This window comes from Saccostrea echinata, unplaced genomic scaffold (genome assembly GCF_033153115.1).
Source record: "Saccostrea echinata isolate AGI-Se365-2 ecotype Australia unplaced genomic scaffold, CSIRO_AGI_Sech_v1 ptg000019l, whole genome shotgun sequence".
Taxonomy (NCBI): domain Eukaryota; kingdom Metazoa; phylum Mollusca; class Bivalvia; order Ostreida; family Ostreidae; genus Saccostrea; species Saccostrea echinata.
The window spans coordinates 3883857-3906899 of record NW_026889768.1 but is presented as its reverse complement, the minus strand read 5'-3'; the positions used below and the strand labels follow the sequence as shown (position 1 = coordinate 3906899).

Sequence of the window (23043 nt, the reverse complement as noted above, 5' to 3'; positions counted from 1 at the left end):
TTTTCTGCGGAATATTATTTCAAGGATCCATTTTCATCAAACCCATTCAAATTCTTTTTTGGTCAAATTCTTTCTAGGTCATCATTATTTCCGTACTTTTCTCCCTTTTTCGCAACTAAAATGGAATCAATTAAGATTCAATCTAGATTCTGATGTATGCAAATGCTATTACATTCAACATTTGTGGATATTATCTAATGTATGATTAACAAAGTTTTTCGAAAGGGAAGTCTTCTCTAAACTTTTCAACGTTTTCTCGCTATTTACACATAAAGTACCTTTAGCAGAAAATGTACATTGTAACTTAGTATATATTAATCTTTTTGAAGACACATAACATAAAACTTAATCATTAGGAATGAAAACATGATGGTGAATATTGCAATACTGATGATGTTTAACAAATCAAGTAGTATGAATTTAATATGAATTTTTTATATCACAAAAATCGGGTTTATTATCTTTGCATCATTTCATTTTTTTTCATTTTATTCAGGTAAAATTATCACAGAATGTCATGATAACACACAATTAAAACATTACAGATTAGCCCACTAATAGAAAAAAAAAAACAGACATTATCTCAGCACTATGCTACTTAATAAAGATCGAATTAATCATTATAACACTTTTCATTGCTTGGGGGCTAACATTAAATTTGCATTTTTGTTCCCAGAAGTACAAAAGAAATAATTTAAGTTTACACGAAAAGAACGATCTGTCATAAATCCTTAGTTTCAGAATAAGTAACAATTACTTTAAATGGTGAAAACTTCTTTTTAGAGCCTCTGTGGCAAATTCGTTTTTCTATCATTTTCTAACATTCATTCCTTTGGATAACATCCACCAAATAATATTATTGGAATACATTGATTTCGTACACGGATAATGATGATCATTTATAATATACACATAAATATTTTAAATCATAATGTAGTTTAAAACAATTATAGAAGAAACCCTTGATTGCACAGAGAACCCTGTAACAATATGATTAACAGATTTACTTGTTCACAAAGTTTAGCATGCTTATGCGGCAAAACCAGACAACAAGACACCTTTTCTAAGTTGATGTGATGACATACAATTCGCCTTTGATTGCAAATGTTCTGGAAAGAAAGCACAAAACTAATATTTTTATATGGATACTTCTTAGTGCTACATGTATAAAATCAAATAGAGAACATCATATATCCAATACAAATATATACACGTACTAGTATAATTGAATTTTGAGACAGTCCTAGCCTTACCAGTTGGTAAATCCAAACCATTCCATTTTGAGTTTGTAAACATTACGCATTTATAAGGGTAGTAGAAATTAGAAATGTTATAAGGGATATAAGGGCTTTCTTTTAGATTAAAATAAATTAAATAAAATGCTGTATTTATATTAACTTACTATTTTTCAGTGTTTGCAACGAATACACGTGTTTAATACTTCTTCAGAAGATCATTTTTCCCAGAATTTTCTCATGATTAAAAAATTGTATGAAATATCAAGGAAAGAATGTTAAAATATTGTCGTTTTTTAGGGATAAATGCTTATTTCATTTCTTTTGACATGTAGATATCAATGAGTGTGCCAGTAACCCATGCATGCACAGAGGAACATGTCACAATTTGATTAACAGATACACTTGTTCTTGTCAACCTGGGTATCATGGAACACGCTGTGAACTCGGTAAAAATTTGTACATTGTGTTGTTTCAACCATTTCATGGAAAGAAATGGTAACTTTAAATGACCTTAAAAGAATTAGAACATATTACATGTACATTGAGCATAGTCGTTAGAAATGAAAACATAATTCAAAAACTAGATAGTGAATATTTTTAACATATCTAGTACATGTAGTTTGAATTTATTGTCTTATGAAACATGGTCTTTTAGTTATCATTACAATTTGCTTTTATACAAGGCCTAACATCCTAAAATGGTTTCATATCAATCGAACGAGTAGTTTTCGGGAACAGTTTCAAAAAAAGTACCAGAGATGAAAGTAGAAAAAAAAGATAATAGCAAGACACAGAGTAAGGCAATACCCAAACTTCTTTAGGGAACACAATAAGAAAAAAAAAACAAGTGCATTAGTAAATTCATATTACTTTAAAAGTATTTAATGGAGATTCTGTTTCAATATTTGTCATCAGATTCATCTCTTCACGCACAAACTTTTGCAGTGAAATATATGGAGATAACGAACAGTATTCAAGCTCAAAAGTCCATTGAACATTACAAAATAGGAGCAGAGCAAACATGGACCTCCAAAACATCAGAGGTGGGATCAGGTGCCATGGAGGAATGAGCATCCCCTGCCGACCGGTCACACCCGCCGTGTCCTCCTTGTCATGATCGGGAAATAACGGGAAAATCCGTCGACAATTCAGTGTGTAAATAATGGCCTAACAGTTAGAATGAAAAACGTCAGTCAGCATTTGACTCAATGATAAATTGTATTTGCTGACAAGAGCATTGTATCGACCATAGAACTTATGAAATGGTGACTTTAAACGAGACTGCTGATATTCTTGTTTCATCAACTTGTTTGTCAATAATTTACCTCGTTTTAGAAATTGTATATACGTAGAGCATGCTCTCGAATCAACTGAGAGATAGAAACCCCGTATGCAGGTGATGAAGGTATATTGCTGCATAAGGGAAGTTGACGATTGAAAAGTTAAAGTCATCACGTTTATCATAAACCTTGGTTGTTAGATTACCATTAATGTCTTTTTCAAGTAAAATATCCAAATATGAAACAGATGTGCCAGACTCTGTGGTATCTTTTATTTCAAGCTCACAAGGATATATCGTATCGACATAAGAATGGTAATATCCATTGTTAATTGACAATGCGTCGTCGATATATCTAAATGTCGAGTTGAAGCGTATTAATGTCAACCTTATTATGCCTCAAAAACTTATAATAACGCTAATTTTCAATTTTCATGATGTGATTTTTTTTTCAAAAATATAATTTATCAACAAAATTTACAGGTAAGAAAACACAGGAAACTCCGTGAATAGTACAATTCTCTTTTCTGCTTGAACTTTCAGTAAGGTGTGACATTCTCGGCTATACATAATTAGCGTCTCTCAAATAGTGACCTAGATTCTCATTGATTGCAAGCTTAGCTCATCAATACTGAAATTTACACTTCTTTTCATTCACGGGTGAAATACACGTGGGATAAAAATGAGTCAGACGTCAACGAGTGACGCAAGGAACCTATTACATCGTTTCTGACAGTAAAAAGGTGTGGCTTATGTCAACTCATTGTTTGTTAACAACAATCTAAAGTTGCTAATGTTATTAATTTCTTAACCAATGAGAATCTAGGTAACCATCTGAGAGACGCTAATTGTGTATCGCCGAGAATATCACGCCTTACTGAAAGTTTAAGCAGAAAAGAGAATTGTACTAAACATCACCGCTAATTATATGATATGGGGGCTACTTGTTTTTCTATTTTAAACTTACAGGTCTCATATACTTTTTGTCAAAAAATATATATAATTAACTACTGATACACAACTCGCCTTACCGAAATATATGTTCAAATACTATTTGTAATTGAGTTTGGACACATTTTAAGTTTTGAAATATGTAGGATTTAGGCACGTTAAAAACATTACATATTGAAAGTTAAAGGTTTTTTTCGTACATTTCATATAATAAACAGCATTAGTATTCTTTATAAATTTAAAATAATTATTTTACTAGGGCCTGTGTTTTGCAAATATGTATGTATACTTATTCTTCTTAGAAAATTTTCGAATTTTCTTATGATTCAATTTTTCTTCCTCCAAAGTCATTAAGTATGAAGGAATAAATTATTTTTCTTTTGAAAAATGTTAAAAATATTTTTTTTTTATTTTAATCTTTCATTTTATTTCTTTTAACATGTAGATATCAATGAGTGTGCCAGTAACCCATGCATCAACGAAGGAACATGTCACAATTTGATTAATAGATATACCTGTTCTTGTCAACCTGGGTATCATGGAACACGTTGTGAACTCGGTAAAATTTAGGCAAAGTCTTATTTTACCGTATTTATCGTATATAATGATATCTATGAAGACGCAAAGAACGTTATTCTAAAGGCTATAAGTACTTCAGAAAAGCTAATGTAGTTTTAGACTTAGTAAGCATTGATCTTTAAAAGACATATAATCTTCATCCTTAGGAATTGAACAATGAATATTTTTGAAGAATAATTAGTATGAATTAATTCTTTGAAAACTACTCAATATGTATATATTGTAATTAAACATCTTTTTAAAATGGAAAAGAAATAAGGTATTTGTACATCAAAAAATAGTCGTAAAAATTTACTTCTATCTCAACTTATGCTGAACAAAATCTTGTATGCTATATAAACTTAAGAATAATTATTTTCCCATGCTGTTTGTTTATCAAGTGCATTTTCATGCCTATCTACTCTCATTTAGAGTATTTTTACAGAATTTGTTTTTAATAATTTGTGTTTTCATTTTTCATTTTTATTGAAGATGGAGAAATGAATGATAATCTTCGTACATAATGTCAATTAAAAAAAATTTATTTCCTTTCTTTTAACATGTAGATATCAATGAGTGTGCCAGTAACCCGTGCATGCACGGAGGAACATGTCACAATTTGATTAACAGATTTACTTGTTCCTGTCAACCTGGGTATCATGGAACACGCTGTGAACTCGGTATTTTTTTTTCTTGTTATCTACCCACTAGTGAATATTGATGTAACACAATCACGTAGCGTTGTGATCGGATCGCTACACTGTGGTTTTGTAAATCCATATCACCATTCTCTGAATCTGGATAATTATGTATAAACCAGAATACAATTTATTTCCCTTGCATATCACATAAAAATCATTGAAATATTTATACCCCCGCTCCGAAGGAGAGGGGGGTATACTGTTTTACCCTTGTGTGTCTGTCTGTCCGTCCGTCTGTCTTTGTGTGTGTCTGTAACAAATTTGGTCGCAGTTTTCTCAGCAACTACTCATTGCAGATGCTTGAAATTTTAGCACAATCTTTTTTTAGGCATGCCATATAGTGGGATTCATTTTTGTACAAATCCGATGTCAACTTCCTGTTTATCCGTGTGTCTGTCCGTACCATACATAACAAATTTTGGTCGCAGTTTCCTCATGAGCTACTACTCATTGCAGGTGCTTGAAATTTTAACACACTGTTTGTTTAGGCATGCCATATGTTGGGATTCATTTTTGTACAAATTCGATGTCAATTTTCTGATTATCACTGTGTTTGTCCATAACTGAACTTGTGTATTCACATCAGAGCGGGGGTATTATTAGTCAGCATTAGCTTACAGACTTCTTGTTTGTTAAATGAATAAACGTTCATTTCTACAAAACAAAAGACTGACACAGATCATTAGATAATTCGGATTTGCTTCTCGTTTGATCTGATGATTCGCTCCTGTCAACTTTTGTCAACCAGACTATCCGATTAAGGCACTGATATTATGATATATACAGGTGTATACTCTTTTTTCACTTAATTTATCGAAAAAAAAAATATGCAGCTTAAATTCACAGAGACTTTTAAAAAAGATAAGCCCTTCATTGCAGTTTATGTTTTTTTTATGGATGTCAAATCGGTCAATTTTTGATAATCGGTTACTCGGATATTTTTTCCGATCGAATACCCGGGTACTCGGTAAAAACGTTTATACAAGTGTGTTAATTTTCTTGAACCCCGTTAAGCTCTGTTAAAACCCAAAGCTGTTCTTATCATGTTTATAAATGTATATAAACGGAAATGATTTTTTTGGAATGACAATTTATCAAATAAACACAAGAGACACAATTAATACATCAAAAATTACAAGTGGTTTACAGAATTACAGTTCTTTCATTAGGATCTATTTGATCAACGCAAGAGGAGGACAATATGTTAAGCAGGTTTGTGATGATTAGACTAGCAAAAGAGAAGGAACGGACGTTGTTGGTATCGCTAGTTTAATATTATTTTATATGTTGGTTGTTTCTCCCGTATACACTTAACTTACTACGCAAACTGACTTTCAACATTTTTTTAAATCTTTAGTTATTTCTAAATATTTCTTCAATTTTGAAGTGGGTAGCGGCATTCCTATGTATGTCCAATTTTGCTGTCGTATATTAACTAAATAATTTAAAATGATTGAAAAATAATAGACCATACTTATACGATGTTCATTGAAAACAATCATTAAAGCCATCCAAAAATTAAGGACCACTATAGGTGAGAAAAGCTGTGGACCGGGTGATTGGTCACTTATTACTGTATATACACCGCCACAGGCGATAACGGGTATTTTACGGGTGTAGTTAACGACACGCTAATTACCGTATGCATACTTATGTTATCTTTGATAAGTTTTTGAAAAAAGTATGTACTTTGAAATAAGAAAAAATGCACATCCGAGTAACAGAGTACCATTTTTAGTATTCGATACTCGGACGTTCGATCGAGTACCCGGTTAACCGGGTACTCGTTGACATCCCTAGTTTTTTTTTTTTTTTTTTTTTTTTTTTTACCAATTATGCATTGACCTTTGGAAGATATATAACATTTGACCTAATCTGTCGGAATAAATATATGATCATGAACAGTGAATATTTTTAAATTATAGTTATTTTTTTTATATGTTTTTCTTATATAACTTACGTCTAAATTTGAATCGTAAAATGCTTTCTTAGTTTAGTTTGGGACGAAGATTTGCAGCGTTGCACTTGAGTCAGCTGGTTGAGTAATTCTTGTCTGCAATCATTGCTACCTTTCATAAATAGAGGAAGACATTTATTGTTTATATTCATACCTGTATACATGTATATCTGATAAAGTTGATGAAAGTATATAAAGTTCAATATTGAGTTATATAGGTGCACGTAACATTGCCGGATGAGCCATGAAGCTCTTGCATTTGACACTGCTTAAGAAATTGCTTAAAAGCTGGTCTAAATAGTTGTATTTGTTGATTCTGTGAAATGATGGACCAACAGTCAGTTTCATAAGAGATAAAGAAAATGTAAATAAAAAAATTTGGCTTAATAAAAATTCTCAGTATATCATTGGTATCATTGTTCCACAAGGTAACTAGAATTCATCTAACTTAAAGTGACAGTACGGCGCGTCTCATCAAAAAACTGACTAGATAAAATTTTCCGACAAGATTTGGAATTTTTTTACTACTCATAAATATATAAACTTTCAGAAAATTACAACTTTTACAATTAAATAATTTGGATTATTTCATTAAAATTAATAGTTATTCATGGGACGTAAATATATACATCGCAACGTGTTCGGGGTTCCACATTCCATGCTATGCACGCATGCGTAGTTTTCATAAACAAAACAGCATGGTTAGAGAGGGAATCCCGGTAGGCCTGCTACATTGACAAAGTCGACCAAAAAGAAAAAGAAACTGAAAACAGAACTTGAAAAAGCAACTTTCCTGACTAAAATTTAGTTTGGGGATTAATATAATCGCTGGATAAGGAAGAAACGGGAACTCGGCGACACTCACGCAGGGCTCTCGAAGGTTCTATTCGACAGGTTTGTTGATACTTGTTATCATTTCCTCATTTTTCCGTCGCTTTCAAAGAAAAAAAAATAGTGTAATCTCAACATAAAAAATACATCTTTGACTTATAAACATTGTTGCCATTTGAAATGCTAATTTTTTTTAACTGTGCAGAAACATATTTTGTTTGACATTTGCCGCGATAACGTATGATTAGTTGGTTTTTCCTTTCTCGGACCCCAATACACAAAACGTAAACATTTGTACTTTTAATTTCTGTTAAATTCGCCTGAATGCAGACTAAAATCTTTTCGATTATTATTTTAGATTATTTTATCAGATAGTTATGATAATTTTTTGTTTTTGAAAATTGCTTTCACCTAATATTCATTATAAATGTAAACGCTACAGTGTAGGCACGTGCCGTTTTAGAATTCACGTGGTACAAATAAACAGATCTAAGATTGCTCCAGTTCGTACGACCCTTGATTTTCCGGCAGATTCTAATTACGTTAATTTTGTTTGAGTAGAGAATATTTCTGTTTCTCAAACTGCTTACATCAACTTTATACCTTATTTCTTAATGACATATTGGGTAAATTTGGATGAAAAAGCACATATTTTGCAGCCGTACTGTCGCTTTAACCTTTACCAAGTAAAATAAACACTCGTAACATCGTTCGTCTCAGAATAAACCATATATTTTCTTGAATGGCTTTTAATTTACAAGTTTTTTTTCAGTATCTTTGTGACATTTTGGGCTTGGATTATTCATTCTTTCTTTTGGTAACTTCCAATTAAGAGTATGATGGTAATACAGTGGTTTTGTTCATCAAAAAATTACCATTCATAATAGTCCATTATATTTAATCAGATGAACCGAGTGTGTAAGTAGCTCTTATCTGCATTGAAAACCCAGTCATATTACGATGAGATGAATAGAATTACTTGCTCATGCAAACATAATAGCTGAATATTGTTTTTGGGGTCGTTATGCGATAAAAACATTGAATTTGCTGAATTTTCCCTGTTTCATCATGTTATCTTTAAAATCCGTGATCAATTGCAAAGATTTCAGGCGAAAAAGAAACCTCGGCGAGGAAACATTATCTCCAAGAGATACTTGTTTTGCTCCAGAACTTACATGTCTCATTTTTTTTATTGAAATGTATACGGTATCCAAAAGCTTTCCCATACGATGTTTAAATACTTTTCATTTTTAAAAGGTAGTAGAAAATTGGCATGTTAGAAAAGAGAGAATGTTCTTCTCCATTAACAATATACAAGCATTTTCATCAATGAACATCCAGTATTCTTTATAAGTTTTTTTTTCTTTGTACAACAAGTGTACATACTTACTAATTCTGCTAAGATTTGTTCAGAATTTATTCAATGAACTGCAAACGATAGAATTGTTCTCCCGCCTACCTCCAAGTCAACACATTTTAATTATTTTTCATATCTATATAGATATTTATATGAATTTTCATAAAACATTGCTTCTTTAGGAAAACAAAGAGAGATAACTCTATACTTTTGGAAAAACTTGTGTGTTTCACTATAGAAATCAACGGAAAACGGAAAATATTTTTAAAACATCTCCCCCCCCCCCCCCCCGGTGAAACAAAAATTCCTTTTTACAGGTAATATGGACTGTTATTTCACAAAATCATACCAAAGCTTTTTGTTTTCACGGAGGGAAACATATGTTTACAGACGTAAAAAACAACAAAAATGCTTATTTTTTCACCAATTTCAAAGGGGTTTACAACTAAAACATTGTATTTTATTAATAATATATGTTTGATTTTATATGAGTAAAACATAAGAAAAGATTTAAGGAACATTTATTCATATCCAAGAATATTTTTAAAATATGGTGATACTTTAAAGCCCGATTTCAGTGAAAAATATCGTCTACCCCCCTTATTAGGTCACCTGAGTCACTCAGGTGACCTATTGCTATCCGTTCTCGTCCGTCGGCGTGCGTCGTGCGTCGTGCGTTAACATTTGAACATTTTTTGCTTCTTCTCTGAAACCGCTTAACCAATTTCAACCAAATTTTGCATATAGCATCTATGGGTGAAGGGGAACAAAAATTGTGAATTTCATGGTCCCTGCCCCCCTGGGGCCTGAGGGGTGGGGCTAAAACCACCAAAAATAATGCAATCTTTAAAAATCTTCTTCTTTACTCCTGGACATCAAGCAGTCAAACTCATTGTAATAAGCATTGAATCCTCTACCAAAATTGTGAAATTCATAGCCCCAGGGTCAGGGGTTCTGGCCCCAGGGTGGGGCTATATAGATCATATAGTGAAAGTGCATTATTTCTTTGAAAATCTTCTTCTCTGCTCCTGGGTATTAAATAAGGTAATTAAGTACATAGTTATGAAGAGCAAGAGTGCCTCTTCCAAAATTGTGAAATTCATGGCCCCAGGGTCAGGGGTTCTGGTGTTAGGGCGGGGCTCTATAGATTATATAGTGAAAATGCATTTATTCTTTGAAAATCTTCTTCTCTGCTCCTGGGTATTAAATAAAGTAACTAAGTACATAGTTATGATGAGCAAGAGTGCCTCTTCCAAAATTGTGAAATTCATGGCCCCGGGGTTAGGGGTTCTGGTGTAAGGGCGGGGCTCTATTGATAATATAGTGAAAATGCATTAATTCTTTGAAAATCTTCTTCTCTGCTCCTGGGTATTAAATAAAGTAACTAAGTACATATTTATGATGAGCAAGAGTGCATCTTCCAAAATTATGAATGTCATGGCCCCAGGGTCAGGGGTTCTGGTGTTAGGGCGGGGCTCTATCAACTATCTAGTGAAAGTGCATTAATTCTTTGAAATCTTCTCTGCTCCTGGGTATTAAATTAAGTAACTAAGTACATAGTTATGATGAGCAAGAGAGCCTCTTCCCACATTGTGAAATTCATGGCCCCTTGGTCAGGGGTTCTGGTGTTAGGGTAGGGCTCTATAGACTATATAGTGAAAATGCATTAATTCTTTGAAAATCTTCTCCTCTGCTCCTGGGCATTAAGGTGATAAACTAAGTACATAGTTATGATGAGGAGGTGGGCCCCTTCCAGAATTGTGAAAGCCATGGCCCCTGGGTCAGGGGTTCTGGTGTTAGGGCAGGGCTCTATTGATTATATAGTGAAAATGCATTAATTCTTTGAAAATCTTCTTCTCTGCTACTGGAGATTATTTAAACAAACTAAGTGCATGGTTATGATGCATAAGGATGCCTTTTCAAAAATTGTGAATTTCATGGCCCCAGGGTCAGGGGTACTGGTGTTAGGGCAGGGCTCTATTGAATATATAGTGAAAATGCATTGATTCTTTGAAAATCTTCTTCTCTGCTACTGGAGATTATTTAAACAAACTAAGTGCATGGTTATGATGCATAAGGTTGCCTTTTTAAAAATTGTGAATTTCATGGCCCCAGGGTCAGGGGTTCCGGTGTTAGGGCGGGGCTCTATTGATTATATAGTGAAAATGCATTGATTCTATGAAAATCTTCTACTTTGCTACTGGAGATTATTTAAACAAACTAAGTGCATGATTATGATAGGCAAGGATGCCTCTTCCAAAATTTTCAAATACATGGCCTCAGGTTTTGGGGTTCTTGAGGAGGGGGGAGGGGGGCTCTATTGATTATAAAGTGAAAATGCATTAATTCTATTAATTAATCATTAACTAATCCTGTCTGCTCCTTAGTGTTGAGCTGATAAATAAATTGCTTAGCTATGATGAAGATGGGAGCTTCGAACAGAATTTTTAAATCTTGTGGTCCTAGGGTCAGGGGTTCTGGCATAACGAGGAAGGGGGGGGGGGCTTTTGATAATATAGTGGAAAAGTGTTAATTCTTTGAAGTCCATAGTTATGATGATGAGGGTAACTCTTCCAAATTTGTAAATTTCTTGACCTTTGGTCTTGGGTTCTGGTGTTAGGGTAAGGCTTTGTTGAATCTGTAGTGAAAATGCATTGTACCTGTGAAATTCTTCTCTGCTTCTGGGCATATCGAAAGCAAACTGAGTAAAAGTTTAAATGATATAAGTTAGCGTATTTCTACCAGACTTTTGAACATCTGGACAATTTGTCTAAGCATTCTGGTCCTGGACAGGGCTCTATTAATTTGTATTCTACTGAGAGAAGTTATTCCCCTTTTCCATTCACTTTTGATAATTAATCACTGTAAATAATGTATTTGAAAGATTAATAGAATAAGATAATTATGCAAGAATGTTTATCGTATAATTCAAAAAGTACTTTCTTAGTTTTAATAATCAGGCAGACCTGTAAGTAATAGATAAATAAAAATGAGACAAAAATAACTTATCTTATTAAAGGTTCTTCAAAGACCATATTAGAGAGGTCAATGCTAGAGGTCTTAATATGGGTTTAAAAATAGTACAGAAGCACTAATAGTTTGTTGATAGTCTGCATGGTGATAATATTAAGTGGGGGACAGATTAGAACTTAAGTTATGAGTTGATACTGAATACTAGACTAATTATTTTGTTGATCCTGATCTTCCTACTTCTCTTGCTTTAGGGCAACAAAGCTTCATCTATCAGTGTATTTAACTTCTAAATTGTTGTATTATACTCAGGTGACCGTTAAGGACCTTGGGCCTCTTGTTTAAAGAGGGGTAATTAACTATTTAACACTGGAATTAAAATTATCAGTCAATTACCATTGAACTGTTCTTTGCATTCAACAAAGATTTTACGGTCAAATTGCCATTAGTGTTGAATTAAATGGGTGTAGAATGTTGGCGGGAATCGAGAGTTAGCGTGCGTAGTTCTTTTCTCATTCCAATTTTATTGAATAATATAGAGGAGAAAATAAACTGATTGTTTTTGGTAATGTGTAACATTATTGGCACTTAAAAAATATTTTTCATTTCTATTGAAATGTAGATATCAACGAGTGTGCCAGTAATCCATGCATCAACGGAGCAACATGTCATAATTTAATAAACAGATACACCTGTTCTTGTCCACCTGGTTATTATGGAACACGCTGTGAACTCGGTAAAAATTTTACATAGTGTTGTAGCAGTCTATTTATAGAAAATGATGATGATTTGAAAATCTTTCAGAAGGATAACGTTATCATGTAAAATGGCGTTCATAAGATTTTGTGTTTTTGTTACGTTTTTCTTTCCTAAACGCCTCAACATTACATTGGGATTTTTATTCTCGTTTGAAGTCATCTTTCCGCAAGTGTTTCGGTCGATACAATGACCTTGTCAGCACATACAACCTATCATTGAGTCAAATGCTGACTAAAGTTTTTCATACTAATTGTTAGGCCAGTATTTATACACTGAACTGTCTACGGATTTTTCCGGTTTTTGTTTCCCGATCATGACAAGGAGCACACGGCGGGTGTGACCGGTCGGCAGGGGATGCTTACTCCTCCATGGCACCTGATCCCACCTCTAAATTTTGAGGTCTGTGTTTGCTTTGCTCCAAATTTGTATCGTTTCATTGGACTTTCGAGATTGAATACTGTTCTTTATCTTCATATTTCATTCAGAAGGTGAAACACACATCTTACTAAATACATCATTTTGAATGTCATTTGGCATAGAAAGCTTTTTTACTATTACCTACATGTATGTGACTATTTGGTTTTCTATCCAAATTTTCTCTCAAATAACACCCCCTCCCCTTTTGAGTATTATGGGAATAGACAGAATTTGTTCATGATCAGTTATGATTATATTATTGTACTTTGTTAAAAGAACGAATGTGCAAGTAACCACTGTTTAAATAGAGGACCCTGTCACTATTCGATTAACAGAATTACTCTTTCATTTTAAGAGTGTTTTAAGGTTATCTGGATCCCAGTGTTTCCTGTGTCAATAACGGTATATAGACAAAATCGCAAGTTTATGTTAGTTCTCCGCTGATAAAGTTTGTAGGGATATTACTACTTATAATAAATATGATAAAGCATACTGGTAGCCATGATGTTCAAAATAATATTATACTGTATAGAAGGAAAATAACTACCTGTTTGAATATTTGCTATATTCACGGTGTTAATAATTTAGTAAATTTAAGAAACAATGAATAAGCTGGAAATAAAATTAAGTTTTTCTTCTTTTTTGTTGTTGTTGTTGGGGGGATATGAATCTAGACTTCCAGTAGGTACCTATTACGTAGTCATTCAGTAATTACGGATTGTACTTCAAAACACAAGAGTCGTACGCATGAATGTTGATTAACATTACCTTGGGCACTTCTCACCTGATTTTATAGATATAGAGTATAGATTTTGAGTAATCCTGTTCTTTTTTTTTTTCAAATTTTATTTATTCAAAAAAAAACAACAGATTTTTAATCACATGTTTCCGAGAATTACTGATGCTAAAATAAAATACAAAAATTTCTAGTTCATGTACTTTTATTTTCTATCTATATGTGAAAAATAAGAAAGAGCTGGGCTGTACAATTTTAACATTGGCAATGCTAGTATTTTATACGCAAGCCCATTTAGGACCTATCGAAAATATTTTTGAAATCGATTTAACTATAATTGTCGAATTTGCCAAAAATAATTGAATTCCTTATAATGATTTTCTAAATTCATGATATATAACGAATTTAATGTTTAAACAAAATTGTTGACTTTGTAATAACGAATTCAAAATAACGAATTAAATTTGTGTTGACTGATTTCATAAATCATAATTTTAAATCGTTTAATTCATTTTAAAGGATTTATGATAATTGTTTTAACATATTTCTGTCTTATCTTTGATAATAGATTGCAGATTTTTCAATGTCATTTGTGATGAGGAATTCTTTAAATATGTAATAACGAAAGTGAGTTTGATTAACCACATCTATACGGATTCCTAAACTTCATAATACTACTTTTCCTCACGATATATTAGAGATAAGGCTTTTTCTTGTCATAGACAACTGCTTCTTTGATAAAAATGGAACTCAGAAATTTTCGTATAATGTGATTGGTCATCTACAAAAATACTTTGTTTAATTGTTAAAATTCATTCCGATTCTACACACAAGCACTCTGGGGTTTATATCAAAAAGATGCCGGAGTTCCTGATAGATAACATCTTTGCTGTCTTTTGAGACAAGGTCTTCCAAAATCTGTTGGAATTCCAAAAGGAACTTATTGTGCTTCTTCATTAGCCTACCTATTTTTATATTCGTTTGAATCAGAATTTATTCAAAACTTCTACATGAGAAGAAGAAGAAAGCTCTTGCTTTGACCTTAAACTCGACATTTATATATATCGACGACGTTTTATCAATTAACAACTGTTTCTTTCATGCATATTTCAACTCGATATAGCTCAGTGAACTCGAAATAAAGGACACCATGGAGTCTCTCACATTGGTCATATTTGGATATTTCATTAGCTTTAAACGATTATGTCCAACTACATGTAACAACAAAACTGTATAACAAACGAAATGACTTCAGCTTTTCCATCTACCTCATACCAAATTAGGAAAGTTAAGAAGTTAATTTAGACCATACAATGTTGAAAAAGATCCTCTTGTTTTTTTCTCGGAAAAAATCGTAACTGAAATAAAGTAAATAAAACTGTTTTACTGATTTGCAATTCTTCAAATTTTGGAAATATGCAAAGAACTAAAGATTGAAAAGAAGATGTCTATTTATTTTTAAGAGTCAGGTGTAATCACACTGCCGAAGACTTGCTTTAGTATTTTCATTTTATTCTTAAGATAAAGACGAATGTGCCAGTAATCCATGTTTGCATGGAGCAACATGTCACAACTTGATTAATAGATTTACTTGTTCGTGTCATGATGGGTTTCAAGGACCACGATGTGAACATGGTAAGTGTAATGTTTATGCTTTGTTCCACGAAAATAAAAAACCAACATGACTACGATAAACTTATTCTATTTCTTTCATTAAATTTCATAAATTGAGATTTTGAAAGGTTTGCTTAAGTAAATGATGCAGTTCAAGAACATTTGTAGAAAAAGTATAAATCCTGTCAGTTTCAGGTTTCGTTGATATAGAAATATTTTAAGCTCCTTTACATGTATTGTTAGACAGAACATGATGATAACATTACGAATTCAAATGAGCTTACTTTGGATACATGTAGTTCTTGTCAAAAATTTAAAAACACTTAAAAATGCATTTTCATATTATTTTTAAAAAATTGCATTCCCATTATATTCTAGTTGTTTAAAAGATTCCTCTTATAATTTTTGTTTAGTTTGATTTATTTATGACTTAAAACCAGAACAATTTCTGCGCTGTTTTTATCGTAGATTCAACTGAGGCTCTGTCTAGCCTGCTTTCAGTTGAGGCTTCGACTGATAGAAAATATACTAATAGACAAGGTCACGTGACCAAATTAAAACTCTAGAACACCAATTCTAAAAAAAAAAATTCAGAGCACGGCACAACTTGAAACATAACGAAATCACACCTCAAAATTGGCATAATATATTAATAATTTGAAGGGAAAATAAAGTACAGTTGCTGAAGGCCAGAAATATAGAATGATATATCAACCAGGCAAATCAATATACTGTGCATGAATGAAGCTATATACTCCTTTCACTTTGCTACATAAATATGAAAATACAAGAAGCTTAATATCTGAGTATTTCACTTTTTTTCTAGATATAGATGAGTGTGCTAGTAACCCATGTAACAATGGCGGAACATGTCACAACCTGGAGAACAAATTCACTTGTTCGTGTTTAGATGGATATTACGGAACACAATGCGAACATGGTAAAATTAGATGTAGTTAATTCAATTAACCTTCAGAGAGAGAGCTCTTCTCCTTTGAATTTCTTTATAGTGTTTACATTATTTTGTTTATTTGGTGGTGGGGAGGGCATCAGAGGTGCAACGTAGGAATCTACTTATGAAAGCAAAATATTCCTTTTTGGAAAACATGCAAAGTTACGTATTACGGACCATAACTCTTTAATTGGTAACTTATTGTATATCAAAATATATAGAAGAATAGGTCACTTGGGGAATTCATTTATTTCCTTTCTTTTAGATATTAACGAGTGTGCTAGTAACCCATGTAACAATGGCGGAACATGTCACGATTTAAGAAACAATTTTACATGTTCATGTCTGAATGGGTATTACGGAACACTTTGTGAGCTTGGTAAGTTTGAGTATTGACGCTTCAATTATCTTTTAAAAAATTCAAGTGAGATGGTCGCTTCTGAATTAGAGATTAAGAAGCGTTATTTAATAATTCGTGATACTATCAAAAGATTCCTTAAATCTTGATATAATGGCAATTATGACATGAAAATATTCAACTATCATTTTAATAAATTCATTTTGCATTTAAACATGTATAGTAAGACAAAAGAAACCTCACAAGAAAAGTTATTATTAATAAGATCATTCTTTAAAAAAAATAGACAAATCTACACGTGTAGATCATTACGAAAAAACAACGTACATGTATTTGCACAATACAATTGTTAAGACTTTTCTGTATTTCATTTTAAAAAGATCTGAAAAATAGTTTTTTAAAATTATAAACTCTGAATAGTATGTAGTTGATTTTTAAAAATCTCAATCAAACTTTAACAGAATGTACAAGACCCAAATACTGTGACGAGTACAAATGCACAACAGAAACAGATTTCATCTGTATTAAGTGCTATGGACAGGGCAAAACTCCTAAAGATTCAGTGTATTTTATTTCATCGGACCAAAAAAACTGTACAGGTTTGTAGAGAAATGTATATTTGATAATAATATGGAGATTGATAATTCAAATCAGCTTATATGAGTTGATTCGTGGGGATGTGGTTGTCAGCCCTCCCATCCCCCCCGTACCTCCACATTTGTTTGCTCAGAAATCCACTGTGATCATTTCTACCTATCCCCCTCTCCTTAAGAAAAGGAAACAAGCAATGAACTTTAAGGTTTTACCAAAAGTCAGCATGTCCAAAAATTTATTTTTACAATAGCTCCAAAACGATGTGGTTTATGAAGTTAAAATTTCTACGGTTTATAAAGATATCATTGATTAACAGATAGAAAATATCACTTGATAACAAATATTTTAAAAAAATATTTTTTGAGAAAAAATAATTCAAAAAATTTGTATATTTTTAAAAAAAAAATGCACCTGCTTAATTCTGTACTTTTAGTGAAAACCATCATTGCAGAAATAATTTATGTCTATCAATGAAGGGCAAGTTGGACGTGAATGGTCTCTGAAAGGCTGTTATTGAAAGCATGACATGTATAAAGACAAGAACCCTGTAAAATCCGCCATTTGCAATGTACTTTCGATTTCAAATCTTAACATTTGGACAAAATAAACAGGGAAAACAAATTTCCAGAGGCTATCGAAGTCCAACTTGCCCTTCATTGATAAACATATATTGTTTCTGCAATGATAGTTTTCACTAAAAGTACGGAATTAATTAGGTGTATTTATTAAAAATATATGCATTTTCTTGAAAGAATTTTTCTCGATAAATATTTTTTAAAGTATTTGTTATCAAGTGATACTTTCTATCTGTTAATCAATGATATATTTATAAACTGTAAAAGTTTTAACTTTATAAACCACATAGCAGGCGCGGATCCAGGATTTGAAGTTAGAGGGGCGCTAAAAGTAGGCAGTGGGTCAAGCTCCTGGATTCTAGAGATTTTGTAGGATAAAAATGAGGTCTACCAAGTAGAAATTTTTACATTTTCTCGACGAAACTATGATTTACACTATTTTTGACAATTTTAGGGGGGGGGGGCGTGCGCCGGGTGCGCCCCCCCCCCCCCCTTAAATCCGCCACTACATAGTTTTAAAGCTATTGTAAAAATAAATTTTTGGACATGTTGACATTTGGCAAAACCTTGAGAGTAGAGAGTTGCATTATCCAACGAAAAATAACCTTTATTTGTTTTTATCCACACTTGCTACAGAGTGCCGTTGTATTTAGATAATAGAAATTCAGATTAATGTTGTGTAATGAAGGAAAATGTTCTTGTCAAAAAGAACATACTTAGGAAATTTAAAAAAAAATAGGTGAGGAAAATTTATTGATCTTTTTCTGAAGGATCACATAACTAGAAATGATACTTTAACGCACATTTCTGAATTGAACTTAGTGAAAATTCAATCCCTCTCGGACAGACTGGGAATCAATGAGGTTCAAAGTATGACCTAGAAATACATATATGTAGGGGGAATTAAATCCTTTAGAGAACTTCAAGGCTGCAAAGAGTGCACTTCAAATGCAAACATCTCTTTTATAAACCATGAAACCAGAAAAGTAGCCACGCAGTGACCCAAATCGTCGCCTGAGAATTTATGTTGAAAGTACGAAGAGTTATATGCATATCATTGGAATCTGCCAAGATAAATCTCTTTCTTTCCAATAGTAAAAAAAACGAAGATGTTATCAACACGAACTGTTTGTTCAATACTCATGATCAGTGCAAATTGGTAAATATAAAAGTGTTTCACACCTTTGTTCAGCCTTAATGTTTTACCTGTGGTCACAATATATTAATCAGTTTGAGTTAGGGAGGAGTTGAAGTTTGTTAAGTTTGAAAGAAATTTAAATATATTTTTTATGTAATATATATATATATATATATATATATATATATATATATATATATATATATATATATATATATATATATATATATATATATATATATATATATATATTTCATTTCAGATCAAAGTCCACCTCAGTTTAGTAACTGTCCTTCAGAAATGGTGCAGAAGTATGATTCAGGAAAAGGTTCCTATGTGAATTGGGAACCAATACATGTTGATGAAAACATTGGCAACTTTTCCCTTTCAAGCAACATCCAAAATGGTGCCTTCTTTTCTTTTGGGGATCACTCGGTTGTTTATAATGCCATTGATGATTCTGGAAACGCAAATAGTTGTAATTTCACAATTCGAGTAATAGAGATACAAGGTAAGTTACTCGGCACAAATGTGGTGAATTTAATGATAGTATACACTATGATTTTTTCTGATATTAGCTGAGGTTTGGAAACTTGCAAGTTGGTTGGTGTTTTATAGGACTATGGGTGACCTGACTTCCCGGTTTACGCCATCTCTTTTCTTTTTCTTATCGATATTAAAGGGGCATTGACACACTTGCATTTACATTTTTCACAATTTGAATTGTTTTAAAAGATAACTTCAGTTTATTTAATTCTACATGTACTTACAAGAAAATTCTTAATGACAATGATGATCCTTTATTGGATGTGTTTGACTTGTTAACAATGAACACATCACACATCACTCTTACATTTCTTGATATTACTAGTAGTTTTATTATCTTTTATCAACACAACACAGCTTTCCCATTTTTATGGAATATTAAGAATAAACTTTAACAAAGAAAAGTCTAATGATGTATGACAATCAATCACGTAAATTAATGCGATATTTTTCAGCTGAAAAAAAAATCCTAAATACAATTTTATAATCTATCTTTCTGAAATGCTTTTGCAACATGTAAGTTATAAGATACTGTTGAAATTTTTTTAAGGATATAAACATCAAATCTTTCTCTTTGCCCCTTTCAGATTTATTTCCTTGTATTGTTTCAAGAAGGAGGGTTGAGCTCCCAAAATTTCTGTCAACTAGCTTGTGGAATTTTCGCTATATATGAGAGCTTTCCCTATTGAAAGAATTTGCTTTGTAGCTTATTATCTGTTGAGGATTATTTGCAATATGGGGAGTTCTGTGCTACAACACGTATCAGTTTACAAATGTATATGGACAATAAAACTTTTTTTTAAGAAGTGATAGGTTGGGAGTCAATGGCGTCGCTTTACAAATGACGAATTTTATTTTTAGTACTTTCACACCAGGTGATAAATACTAAAGATTAATATTTAAAATGGCTACTAAATCTGCTTTCTATACAGCAACAGTTTGTCATAGCGTCATAAACACAGAATGAATACGTCCACTTATCTATCAATTAAAAATCCTTAAGAAATTCTTAACATAACCTGAATGACTCTTTTCCTATTTCATGTAGTGATAAGTTAATCAATAGCACGATAAGCTCCTTTGTTTACATTACTCTGGCTAAAGTACCTGAATCTCATTAAAGCCATTTTTATACTCAAACTCGTGAGAATTTCCTTTATTTGCAATTTATAACTATAAAGTTCATGAAAGTATATTGAAGAACGAGTAGGCATTAAAAACACACGAGTGAAGATGTAGAAATGATAAATGCACATTTTTACAAGTAAACTGTTTTATACCTAATTTCAAATTAGATAGCCTTGAGTATCATTCAGAAACAAGAAAACAGAATGTGTTAAATGTTAGTAAAACGAATCGGAACCTTTACACTATAGTAAGGAAGCTGAGCAGCAAGTTAACGACATTAATCCGATTTATTTCTTTTAAGACAAGGCTTGTACCGCTCCACCTGTTCCATTTCATGGTTTTTTGGGGTGCCAAAACAAGGGAGCTCTACAGTGTTCAATACATTCCTGTGATAAAGGGTATCTTTTGAAAAATAACGATTCGCATACCTGTGAAAGTGGGGTTTGGAATCCGGAATTTCCTAAGGATTTCATAGCTACGTCATGTATTAGTGAGTAAAATACGTTTATACCTCTGTAGATAGAATGTGAGTACATTATTTTTTTTTAAAATTCTTACCTTTTCGTGTATTCATTTAGAACCGGAACCAACTTATCTAAGGAGAAATTACACATTCACTTTTAATTGCCCACATCTCATGATAAATGCAGCAGAATTAAGAGATTGTATTAATCAGTCCGGACTCTGTCCCGAAGGAGACATCTTACTTTGCGATAGGCCTTTCCAAAGAATAGAGGGGCAACAACTCTCATCCCAGAAATTGCAGATATGGATGATTATGGAAGGAAAACTTTCGTAAAAAACTTACATGCACATTTCATTAACTCATTAATTAACGACAATTTAATTTAAGAGTTTAAAGTTGATTATCCACTGAACTTTCGTACAAGACTTTACTTTGGTAAATATTTTTGTGTTGATTTATGCAATTACATTAGATCATACAGTTTTCATTTAACACAAAAAATCATTAAAGGTTTGATACCAACAAGCAACTATTGGTGCAAAACATGGATGATCACGGACAAAAGATAGCTGATCTTTTCCAAACAGGCCTGTTTCTTACTACCTGCACAAATTTAACCTGCGACTTTGGGGAAATATCAAGTGGACAAATATCTGAAGTTTGTGCTGAAGGCTCTACATTCTATCAAGTCAATGGATATTTAGTCTGTGGTAAGCTTAAACAGATATGAATTCCGGACATGATTAAATGCATGCAATTTCATTGGAAAACTTGATTTTTCATAATTTCTGTTCGTGTAATTTGGATTAGTTATAATTAAATTACACGACTTAGCAAAAATTGAGAATTTTATTATTATTTGTTTAAACATTTCATCAAACATATTGTTTTTAGTGCAAAGAATATATTAACCGCAGTCTGTAAAGATTGCTTAGTAACTTTTTGAATACTAGTAGATTCCTTTAAATGTTTGTATAACTCAAGGAAAGAACTGTATTGAAATAATGTCTATTTGTTGTTACAAAACAATCAAAGCTAAGTGCGGACCAGGTTGGTTTTATGCCAAGAATACCTGTATTCAGTGTCCTGAAGGGTTCTACCAGGACATAGCAGGTCAACAGGACTGTAAAAGATGTCCAGACGAAAGAACGTCCATGATCGGAGCATTTTCAATTTCTCAGTGTAAGAATTGTAAAACAAATCTAATATGCCATTATGGTCTGCATAAGAAAGAACAAAATTGCTTTAGTTATGTTCATTTTTAGGCTATGATAAATTAGTCGCAAGGGAACTATTATCTCCCTTTGACACTACAACAGTGGTCGGTGGAGCTATCGGCGGATTATTCCTATTAGTGCTTTTAATTGCCCTGATTGTTATAATTCAGTGCAGGAGATCATCTTTAGAATCTCTTACAAGTGGAAAAAATGATCACCATTATCCAAATCCAGTTTATGTGGATTCGGAGAAAAAAGTCATAATGTGATTCCTGATTTTATGGGTCAGGGAAAAAATCAGGTTAGTAAGACTCATTAACCAGTAATTTATCACTTATCTATCAGTTTATTCTATCCAGCTAATACCGAATTATTGTAAATAAAAAATCTAGTCACTAGAAGTGTGAAGAAGATATCTCTTAAACGTTTTTGTAGCAGTCTGTTAAATCAACTTCTAAGGAAAAAAATACAGTAAAGAACTTGACATGTTTGCATTTGTGCATTTAATCTTGTCATGAATGTGTACCTTTTGCAGCGTTCTAAAAACAACGGACCTGAACTTTGCTAAAAATGGATATACATACAACACATGACTTCTAGAAGTCAACGATTGAATAGAAGAATTTAATTACTCAAGGATGAATTTTTTGATTCATATGTGATTGAAAAACTTCAAATAGTATTCTTAAAAATCAAAGATT

At 32.3% G+C, this 23043-nt stretch overlaps 1 protein-coding gene across 1 annotated transcript in view; it reads left to right on the top strand.

Moving 5' to 3' along the window:
• The window catches only part of LOC133189683 (neurogenic locus notch homolog protein 1-like), a 33453-nt gene extending 10897 nt beyond the window's left edge, over positions 1-22556 (top strand). The window contains exons 3-17 of the mRNA XM_061325082.1: positions 1571-1684; positions 3914-4027; positions 4593-4706; positions 12465-12578; positions 15276-15389; positions 16195-16308; positions 16586-16699; positions 17140-17277; positions 19248-19496; positions 20961-21149; positions 21238-21454; positions 21636-21835; positions 22161-22307; positions 22391-22479; positions 22545-22556. Of these exons, the coding sequence (XP_061181066.1) occupies positions 1571-1684; positions 3914-4027; positions 4593-4706; positions 12465-12578; positions 15276-15389; positions 16195-16308; positions 16586-16699; positions 17140-17277; positions 19248-19496; positions 20961-21149; positions 21238-21454; positions 21636-21835; positions 22161-22307; positions 22391-22479; positions 22545-22556 (2039 nt within the window). The remainder of the gene's footprint in view (positions 1-1570; positions 1685-3913; positions 4028-4592; positions 4707-12464; positions 12579-15275; positions 15390-16194; positions 16309-16585; positions 16700-17139; positions 17278-19247; positions 19497-20960; positions 21150-21237; positions 21455-21635; positions 21836-22160; positions 22308-22390; positions 22480-22544) is intronic.
• The last annotated feature ends 487 nt before the right edge of the window (positions 22557-23043 follow it).